Source organism: Chelonoidis abingdonii, chromosome 6 (assembly GCF_003597395.2).
Source record: "Chelonoidis abingdonii isolate Lonesome George chromosome 6, CheloAbing_2.0, whole genome shotgun sequence".
In the NCBI taxonomy this organism is placed as follows: domain Eukaryota; kingdom Metazoa; phylum Chordata; order Testudines; family Testudinidae; genus Chelonoidis; species Chelonoidis abingdonii.
In genome coordinates this window covers 36,385,931-36,396,931 of record NC_133774.1, presented here as the reverse complement: position 1 = coordinate 36,396,931, position 11,001 = coordinate 36,385,931, and the positions used below count along the sequence as shown (strand labels likewise).

The window sequence follows — 11,001 nt, the reverse complement described above, 5'->3', positions numbered from 1 at the left end:
TTCAGGGGAGGAGGCAGAGGTGAGCGAGGGCAGGACAGGGAGCTTGGCTCCGGTGGATGCAGAGCACATATCATTTTTTCCCCATAGAGGCTCCAGTGGGTGCTCCAGCCCCGGCATACCCACGGAGTCGGTGCCTGTGTGATCAGTGATCTCTCTCTCTCTCACACACACACACAAAAAAAAACCAGTGGGGCCTAGAGGTGATGAAGTGAGCCCTGGGGGTCAGGGCAATATGGGAGTAGGGTGCTGTCAGGGCCAGGGGCATAGGTGCTAGAACTAGGGGTGCTGCCACACCCCCTGCCTTGAAGTGGTTTCCATTATCTATAGGGTTTATGGTTTGGTTAAATGGCACCCCCACTATAAAAGTTGTTCTAGCACCCCTGGTCAAGGGCAACAAAATACATTTGCTGAGGGTACCATTTTCACGAAGGCCAACTCTATTCAGCTCTACCAGCTACCTTGTGCTAAAGTACACTCTACCTGTAGAGAAAAAAGGCAGGGCATAAAAGTGTGTGTGGGAAGGAGATCAAGGGGTCATAGACCTGGCCCAAGAAACCCCACTTAAAAATCAAGCTGGGCTGCGGAGCAGCACATTTTATATCCTGTTTCAAAACTACTGCTACCAGAATAAGACAGATCTTCACCCCTTTTTTCCAAACCATTAAGCACTGAAAAAAGGTGCTTTTTCCAACCAAGTTAGCTCAATCCCGCTAGTTTAACTCATTGAAAACACCACAGCAGAGAGTTTAATGCCTTCAGCTTGACTTTAGCATACCTAAAACTCAACCTTACTACAATCGAGCTATGGGTGTCAAACTGTGTCTACACTGGCCGTAAGCATGGAGCAGGATCCATCAAGTTAAATAGTGGCTTGAGATAATCTGATGGAAATAAAACACCTTCGCCTTCTCCCCAGTCAGCAGGAGGCAACAGAAGACAGGCATTACGGTAGACACGCCCCGTGTGCGAGCCCGGACACAGCCTGGGAGCGCTCAGCTTCGTAACAGATCTGAGCAAGGGTGGGGGAGAAAGCTTAGCGCACAAGTCACTCTGGGAAATGTATCAGAGTAGTAGCCTGTTAGTCAGTATGAGCAAAAAGAGGAGTATTTTGTTGGTGTCTAAGGTGCCACAAGTACTCGTTCTTTGTGGGAAACGTAGGCAGTCGCTCTATCCTGCTATTTGCCCTCCATTGGGACGAGTCCCGGGGGAAGAGCCTGACGCAAGGCTCTCTGGGAGTTGTAGTCCGCAGTAGGCAACCGGTCCCTTCGCTCGCCTGAGCGACTCACCCACTGAAAACTTCCTAGCCCATGCGCCGTATGAGCGCCAGGCCCGCTCCCCGGTAGCCGCCCCGCCCTTCCTGTTTGTGCCGGCGAAGCGCCGGGCTCCCGAGTTCGGTTGGCCGGGTGAGAAGGCTGCGGCGAAGTGCAGGTCCCGGCTGCTGAAGGTACAGCTCTGCCATTGCTTGGTGCTAGGGCGGGCGCTGCAGTTCCCGGGGCAGTCAGCGAGCCCTGTGTCTGGGGCGAGAAGAGCAACATCGACACGAACAGGCTGTTAATGCTGCCCCCAGCCCTGCTCAGGCGGTGCTTTGGGGCACTGGCAGCAATGTTGTTGATAAAATCCTGTCTCGGGGGCCGGGGGAGATAGCTAGGAGGAGCGTAGTAAGTAGCTATTTCCATATGCGGAGATTTCTGTAAAACACGAGGTGTGAAAGCGGAGCCCCACCGCTGTGAATGAGAGTTTTCCCATTGAGTTCAGTGGGGACACAATTTCACCCTAGCTCCTTATTTCTCTTCCTTGGCTGCTGCGATTCAAGTGACAGCCACGTTTAATGTTCACAGTGAATATCTTACAATTGTAGGTAAGATTACATCTTGCATCAAATGGAAACGACAGCCGGGACACAAAGCTTGGAAACTAAGTATTTCTAAAAGCAGCAATGCTCAGCATGAAGCTATTTTAAACGAGTGAACTAGGATATAGCCCGAAAGTTGGGGATAGTTATAGATTTTATAAATGATATAGATCTGTTTTCTACAATCTAGCTGCACTGATGTGCAGTACAGCACATACTGTGATTAAGTAGTGCAGTTCTTTGATCAGGCTGATTTACAGCATTTGATACATGTCTCTGTTATGGAATTGCCCTTTTTTGTAAGAGTTGTAGAGATCATATGTGTGGTTGTAAAGAAAATTAATATAATTGTCCTTTATCACATAAAATTAATTCTAAATATAACTGGTACAGCCAGCTTAAAGTGATTGATAACATCCTCTACTTCTAGTGTAAGAATTGGGTTGGAAAGTTTAAAGGAAGTGTGCTGTTCTGAAACCTAGAGGCTGTGGCTAGTGTATTTGCTGGCTGTCTCACCTCAGATCCCAAAACAAAACACACATTGATGAGTTTAAGTCAACCTTAGCATCCAGCTGCTTCCTATTTGAGCATTCCCCTTCAGCCTAATGAAGAAGATGGTAGAACTTTGAGTTGGTCCAGGGACAAGATAGTTGTTTTTAACTGAATATAATTTGCAAAAAATCTTGGCAGATACTGTCCAGTAATATCTGCAAAAGCTTGAATTTTTTTTTGTAAGTGCTAAAATTTGAATGTGGAAATTACTTATTTTAGGTTAAGATATATTGGCTGACAACTTATGTCTATTGATTTGTTTCAGATGCACTTAACTTGGAACCTGCACCATCTTTATGTAGTATTGTCTTTCACCTATCCAATATATTTTAGCAAGATAGTCAGTTTCTGTTTTGTGATCAATGAAATGACATGAAGTGGTTTAGTTAAGAATAGGAAAGATTCATCATATTTTGGTAGTAGTTCAGTTTCCTTTGAGTAGATTGTGCTGATTTCATTTGAATATTGTCATTAACATTTAAAAATGACAGTTTAATTATAAAATGTTTAAATAAGGGTTTTATTTATGCAGGCTAGGCCATCTGTGGTTGGTTCCCAGCCAAATGAAAAAACTGGTTAGAGAACAGAGTTTAGGAAACTTGTTTAAGCACACTAGCTAAATTGCTAAAATCCAGCCAACAACTCAAACATTCTAGGGCCAAAGTACCAAGTCTTGCTTGAACTATGTTAAAGACATGCCTTACATTTGTTTTTAAAATGTAGTTCTGATGTTCTAGCTTTATTCATAATGGTTGGACAAACCATAGTGAGCCTTCTTACATTAGGGAAGGTGTCATGGTATAATTCCCCACCTTGAACCTTAGCCTCCAAAAAATGGGGTACCAGCATGAATTCCTCTAAGCTCAATTACAGCTTAGTACTTGTAGCGCTGCCACCAACCAGGAATTCCAGTGCCTGGTACACTCTGGTCCCCCCAAAACCTTGCCTGGGGAACCCCAAGACCCAGATCCTCTGGATCTTAACACAAAGAAAGTAAACTCTTTCCCCCACCATTGCCTCTCCCAGGCTTCCCCTCCCTGGGTTACCCTGGAAGATTACTGTGATTCAAACTCCTTGAATCACAAAACAGAGGAAAATGCCCCTTCCCCCCTTCGTCTCTCTCCCCCTCCCAGACTCTCCCTGAGAGAGAGAGTAATCCTGACACAGAGAGAAATTAGCCTCTCTCTCCCCCTTCCCTACTTTCTCCCCACCAATTCTGGTGAATCCAGACCCAGTCCCCTGGGGTCTCACCAGAATAAAAAAAACAATCAGGTTCTTAAACAAGAAACTTTTAATTAAAGAGAGAAAAACAGTAAAAATTATCTTTGTAAATTTAAAATGGAATAGGTACAGGGTTTTCAGCTATAGACACTGGGAATACCTCCCAGCCTAAAGTATACAAGTACAAATTAAATCCTTTCAGCAAAATACAAATTAAAATCCTTTCAGCAAAATACAAATTTGAACTCCTTCCAGCCAAATGCACATTTGCAAATAAAGAAAACAAACATAAGTCTAACTCGCCTTATCTACCTAGTACTCGCTATTCTGAACTGATAAGAGCCTGTATCGGAGAGATTGAAGAGAAATTTGGTTGCATGTCTGGTCACTCTCAGTTTTTGGTGGTGGTTCTCTCTGGGTTCTAACAGCACACACACAAACTACCCTCCCTCAAGATTTGAAAGTATCCTGTCCCCTGATTGGTCCTCCAGTCAGGTGACAGTCAGGCTTACTGAACTTGTTAACCCTTTACAGTCAAAAGAGATATAAAGTACTTCTGTTCTATTAACTCCTACTATCTGTTTATGACAGAAGGTTACAAAACTGTTGCTAACAAACTCAGTTGCAAGAGTTTTTGCAATAGTGGAAACTCTAATGGAGACACCTCTCTGGCTCCAGCAGCTATTTTTCAATACTGCATGTTGAGCTTCACCAGTTACTCCTGGGGGAATTGTGTGCAAAGAATTAAGTTCTGTACACACTTTAAAATTCTGCAAATTTTGTCAAGCACTATATAATCACCAGTTTCAATTATTTTTGATAATTTATTTCAAAACACCTGTCAGCAACACAAAAATTCCCCCCCACTTAGAAAGTTGAAGAAACCCATATGACAATCCAGTTCCTACTTCTCCCCCTCACTTCAGCCCAGACACACACCCTTTCCCCCAGAGCCCAGCCATGGGCTCCTGCCCAGCCCAGACACTCTCCCCCCACCCAAACCCATAAGAACCACCATACTGGGTCAGACCAAAGGTCCATCTAGCCCAGTATCCTGTCCTCTGACAGTGGCCAATGCCAGGTGCCCCCAGAGGAAATGAACAGAGCAGGTAATCAAGTGATCCGTCCACTATTGCCCATTCCCAGTTTCTGCCGGTCAGGCTAGTGACACCATCCCTGCCCATCCTGGCTAATGGCCATTGAGGGACCTATCCTCTATGAATTTATCTGGTTCTTTTTCGAACCCTGTTATAGAATCTCTGGCACAGAATTCCACAACTTGACTGTTGTGTGAAGAAATACTTCCTTTTGTTTTAAACCTGCTACCTATTAATTTCATTTGGTGACCTCCTAATTCTTGTGTTATAAGGAGTAAATAGTGCTTCCTTATTTACTTTCTCTACACCGGTCATGATTTTATAGACCTCCATCATATTCCCTCTTACTTGTCTCTTTTCTAAGCTGAAGAGGCCCAGTCAATCTTTCCTCATACAGCAGCCATTCCATACCCCTAATCATTTTTGTTCCTTTTCCAATATATCTTTTTTGAGACTGGGTGACCACATCTACATGCAGTATTAAAGATGTGGGCCTACCATGGATTCATAGAGGCAATATGATATTTTCTGTCTTATTTTCTATCCCTTAATGATTCCCAACATTCTGTTCACATTTGACTGCCCCTGCACATTGAGTGGATATTTTCAGAAAACCATTCACGATGACTCCAAGATCTTTGACTGGTAACATAATTTAGACACCATCATTTTATATATATAGTTGGGATTGTTTTCCAATATGCATTGCTTTGCATTTATCAACATGAAATTTCATCTGCCATTTTGTTGTCCAGTCACCCATCTCCTCCCCCAGAGCCCAGCTGTGGGAGCTCCCCTAGTCTAGATGTTCACAGCCCTTACCTCCCCCAGACCCTCACACCCTGTTCTCTCCCCTCCCCCTCCAGCCCAGACAGTCACAGACTCTACCCTCCTAGAGCCCAGGGATCCAAGGGGAGAAAGTCTCATGCTGCCTCCTGCCTTCAGGGGATGCTAGGAACTGCAGCTGCTGGGAACCCTCCAGTTCCCTCCCCCTTCCCCTGCCAACAGCTCTGCAGACCATGTGTTGGGGGGGAAGGAAATTCTGCATACCCAACAGTAATTTCTGCAAAATTCTGCATTGCACAGTGTTGCAGAATTCCCTCAGGAGTAACCTATTGTTAATGGAATTGTTAGAATTCTCTAGGGAAGACAGGGCCATTAAGTCTAACTGTTCCACTGTGTGGTTGTATGACAGGTTGGATATCTGTGTTCTAACAGTTGTGTCTACTGTGGATAACATCTTAGGGAACAATATCACATGGCTTAGGGCAAGGCTGTAACTCTATTCCCTAGAAACAGTTCTATAAAATGGTTGTCCCAGCCCTCTACAAACAAAAGAAATTAGAACACATGTCTGTGTCCCATGACTGACATGGCTAAATTCATAGTGTAGACAAATCTCATAGTCCTGTCATTCATTGTGGAGAAGCCCAAACCATGTTAACTATGTTCGCATACAAAATTCAAGGGTTTAGACTTAACACTTTCAATCTCCTTAAACTTAGATGCTTCTCATCACCGGCTGGCTGGCTACTTTTCAGTCAGGCTCTCCCCTCTGATCAGCATTTCAGTCTCTTGGTGGTGGGGGCAGCTGTAGATGTAGGTGGAAAAGAGACAGCATGGCACATGTCTCACCCTTTTATCATGTCCTTTCTTTCCTCTTGGCTTTGTGCCCCCCTCCCCCACTTTAGTCAGGTGAGCACTACCTCATTGTGGTTCCAAACTGACTAAAGGAAGGGGGTGACTGCCTTGAGGGAGTGGGATTCTTTTGTTGCTGCCTAAGCCAGTGTCCATTGTTCCTGTGAGGCTGGGCTGGGCTGGTCCCATCCATGCCCTGACAAGGTGTGAATCGCCTCTGTTCTTAGTTTTTGCATGGGTTTGCTTTAAGTCATGAGGATACATTTTCAACCTCAATTATATACATGAAATTATAACCTATAACATTACTGTAACAATTACTATAACAACCATGCTCAGTGCATCATGAGCCTTCTGAAGACACCCAACATGACAAACTTCGTATTGATACCACACAATCATTTATAAATATGAACATGAGGGTGTAGGGTGGTCAAGATACAGTGTGTCATGCTTTGTACCCAGGTCTATTTGGGCTCCTTCAGGAGCCCAGAAGGAAGAGGAGTTTCAAGAAGCTGCCCTTTACTTTAACACATTTATAGTGGAGCGTATGGCCTAGATCCAAGGTCATTCAGCTCCCCTGCTTTTCAGTCTTGTCTGCCTCATATCTTCTCTGGATTAGACAAGATACAGGGACCCCTAGGCTGGAAAAACATTGCTTGAGTTATTTCTTAGCACTAAGACAATTCCTGCATTATTGGTATCGGCAGCAACATTTGCACATTTATCCTTTAACTTTGAGCTTTACTTTTCCTCCTAACTCAATTGGTCCTAAACAGCTTTGGCTAAATTAAAGTTGTCTCTTCCTGTTTTAATCTTGACAGATTTGTTTGTTTTTATAGTACATTTCTTTCCCATCTCTCTCCCTTTTAAACTGCAAGTATTCACTAGTTTCACTTGTGGAAACCTACACTACAAGGAGTCCACTCATTTTCACATCAGTTTATAAATGAGAAGAGTTTAAGCCATTTGCTGATCAGGGCCCTCCCCGACCTGCCCCCAAATACATGTTTAAAGTGTTCTGCTAAAATCACTTTGAAAAGGCTGCGAGGAGATTGCTGTGCAACAAAACCTACTAAACGGAGTAACTTTGTATCTTGAAAAAACGACTTCCTGATTTAATCTAATGAGAGTCCTATATTGTGTATAACTATTGTAAGACTCAAGTTTAGTATCCGCCATTACAAAATGTAATGTGTTTGGATCTGGGTCTGTAGTTTAAAATCCATCTCTACTTTAAAAACAATTCTGTAAAAAGGAAGAAAGATGGTCTTTTAGCTAAAACAGAGGACCACAAGGCATAATTAGTCTACTAATAACTCCTCCAGAGACATCCTGTGTAGCTTTCAGTAAATCAGGGGTTCTCAAACTGCAGGTCGTGCCCCTCAGGGGGTCATGAGGGGGTTACATGGGGGGTTGTGAGCTGTCGTCCTCCACCCCAAACCCTGCTTTGCCTCCAGTATTTATAATGGTGTTGAAGTGTTTTTAATGTATAAGGGAGGGGTCACACTCAGGCTTGTTGTGTGAAAGGGGTCACCAGTATGAAAGTCCAGGGCCACGGGGAGGGGGAGGGGTGGCAAGTGGGGCAATTTTCCCCAGGCCCTGCAGGGGGCCCCTTGAGAGTTTCAGGGCCCCTGGAACGGGGTCCTTCACTCACTCTGGGGGACCCGCAGCTTCTTCTACTCCTGGATTTTGCCGGCAGGGGTCCTTCTGCTCCAGGGCACCTCCCACCCAAACCAAATTACCGCCGAAGTGGGACCCGCTGCCAAAGTTCAGCCAGGTCTTCAGCAGCGGGGGGCCCTTCCATTCCGGGACCCGCTGCCAAAGTGCCCCGAACCTTGATAATATGTTATAGCAGGCCTCTAAGGTAGTATAATTAAGGTAAATGAAAAATGTCTTTGCTAGAAGTAGAATAAGATCTTCCCCCAACTTTGTAATCAGTTGCCCTGTTGAATGAATAAAGTGTGAATGAGGAACGCATGGAAGGAAGGCAGGAACCTCTAGACAGCCGCAACCCTCGGAGAGGTGATGGGAGCCAGACCAAATCAGTAGAACAGGTCAGCCACTGACTTCTCACTCACCTCCTCAGCCCACACCACTGCCTGCCCACCTCACCTGCTGCCACCCTCCCCCCACTGTCTACCTGCTTTCCCTCTCAGCCCCCTGCCATTACTCACCTGCCTCTTTAGCCCCCCTCCCTCACCCACCGCTTGCCGACTCACCCCCCACAAGCCACACAGTGAGCCCACCTACTCATCCCCCCCATGGGCCGCATAGTGAGCCCATGCAGGCTGCATGTTGTGCAGGCCTGCATTACAGCAACTGAAGGGAATCTTTATCACTGTAGTTAATCTGCCTCAGAGGTGGGTGGCTTGGTTGACAGAAGAATTCTGCCATTGACCTGCTGGTGTCTACACCAAGGGTTAGGTCAGCTTAATTACATCTCATAGGGGACAAGATTTTCTGTTGTTAAGCCAACTTGACTTAACAGTGTAGACCAGCCTGTAGCGTTTAAAAAAGTATAGGAGGGAGGAATTGGAAGTAGTAAGGCTGGGGAAACTGGGGGTCCAATATTGACATGTGCTGACACTTTGGTAAGGTCAGAGAAGAGGCTGTATGACAAGAGTGCAATAGGAGAGGTGATGTCAGATGGCAGGAGCCAGGTTTCAGGGGATGCAAGAAGAGAAATACTCCTGCTCCATCTACAAAACTTACCAATTCCAGAAGGTCCAGAAGCAGGCAGGGAAGGAAGAAAGGAGGCAGGAACAGAGGAATAAGCACAATCAGATCGGTTAGAACAGAGCCAGTGGGACAACAGTGGTAGCACAAAACGATTCAACAGAGGGATGACAGCCAGCATTAGGGCAGAGATTGCCAGAGGTGAGAAGAATCAGAAGAGGCTGCAGAAGTTATATATAGATTTAAGAGGGTGAGGGGAAGAAGAACTGCAAAGGAGAGGTGGGTTCAAGGAATGGGAGATGATTCTTTTGGAAGGAGGGGTAGGGAAGGAAGGAGGAAAATTTGATGGAACAGGTGAGAAGTGTGGTGAGCACTTTGGGAGAGTCTGAGTGGAAGTGGTGCAAGAAAGGCTAATAAGCAGTTGTGGCAGAACGCCGCCACAATACACACACGTAGAATAGATTCTAATTTGTAAGAAGAGTTGCGTGTTGCTCTCAACATTCAGATGTTGATCTGCCAAATTGAGATGTCTGTGTGTAAATTATGCACAGTATGTTACCTAAGCTCTTAAGCATTTAAATTTAATGATTCAAGCAAATATTGCAAATTCTGTGCAATATAAAGCATAAAAGAATATGGTTTGTATTTAAATTGTACCCTCAGGGATTTCCTCAGGTCCTCTTTGATACGCCTCCACAATTTTGATTAACTCATTGTCAAAAGATTCTCTTGCCTCCACATGATAACCAAAATAAAGAAAATAAAGTCTTGCGTGTGTTTAAAGTTTGATTCTGATACCAGATATTAGTTTCAAACCGGTGTAACTCATTTGAAGTCAGTGGCATTACACCAATGTATGCCAGATCAGAATCTAGTCAGGGTTCTTTTCCAAAACTATCATACACATTTATAATCCATTATAAGTAGGAATATTAACAACTGATTCCTTTTAGTTTGGTGGTGGCTGAACATAAATTACAAAACTGCCATAATCTGATCTTTATTTTGGGAAATATAAAAAATCTTTGTGCAACTTTTAGGATGTATTTTCTAGAAAGTTTGCACTAGTGGAATGAAACAGCAAGGCATTTAGTCCACTGAACAGGATAAACTGTTCTCAATTACACAGCAGCAAACTGAAAGTAATTTCATTGAAATAAGTGAGTTTATTTCAGTTAAACCAGTGTAAGCTTGAGAACAGAAGAGAGTCTCATGTTATAAAGGTCTGAACACGAAAAAGCTTAAAAGGAAGTCACTCTAATGTTAATTTGAATGCTATGGGCCCGATTTTCACTTGTGATCAGCATAGCCTGGGAAAGGGGAAGAATGGTGGCTGTGGCCCCTGGATTCTGAGACCAGCTAGGGAGGTACCAGTCCCAGTCCTCAGCAAGGGTGCACTAGTTTATGCATGGCTATCCCAGCAACTGGAGAGTACTGGTATTCTGGCAGCATCCCTACACTGGTAGCAGAAGCATGCTGTAGAGGCACACTATGCCAGCTATCCACCACCAACCAAGTTCCTTTTACGAAAGGGGAATTACCAGGTAGCTAGTTAAGTTGGCTTTCTGCCTCCCTTGTACCACCTGGACTCTATATGCATGCAGGCTTCTGCCCATGCCAAACTCATAACAGGACCTTAATTACTAATTATAGTTGTCTTGTTTCACTTGTTTAGGTCAGAATAATTTACAGGATCTAGAAGAAAGAAATGCATTCTTCAAATCTGGAAGAAGATACCAAACCTCTCCTGATCCCTGTTGGAGGTGATGAAAGTGATTATGGAATCATGAGCATTCAGTTTAATCCAGGAGACCTAAAATGCAAGAGGTGAGGAGCAGTGTAACCTTTTACAGTGATCACGATAGTAGGGTGACCAGATGTCCTGATTTTATAGGGACAGTCCCAATTTTGGGTTCTTATATAGGGTATTACCTCCTACCCCCTGTCCTGATTTCACATTTG

The 11,001-nt window shown here is 44.4% G+C and overlaps 1 protein-coding gene across 7 annotated transcripts in view; it reads left to right on the top strand.

The window, feature by feature from the left end:
• Positions 1-1,350: 1,350 nt before the first annotated feature.
• The window catches only part of SLC38A9 (solute carrier family 38 member 9), a 79,408-nt gene continuing 69,757 nt past the window's right edge, over positions 1,351-11,001 (top strand). For 3 of the 7 annotated variants that reach the window (XM_032769006.2, XM_032769007.2, XM_075066954.1), the window contains exons 1-2: positions 1,364-1,444; positions 10,715-10,866. In XM_032769006.2, coding sequence (XP_032624897.1) covers positions 10,748-10,866 — 119 coding nt within the window. In that variant the 5' untranslated portion in view covers positions 1,364-1,444; positions 10,715-10,747. Of the gene's footprint in view, positions 1,445-8,624; positions 9,241-10,343; positions 10,584-10,714; positions 10,867-11,001 lie in introns of those variants that run through there. The other 4 variants (XM_032769003.2, XM_032769001.2, XM_075066953.1 and 1 more) reach the window with 4 other exon arrangements.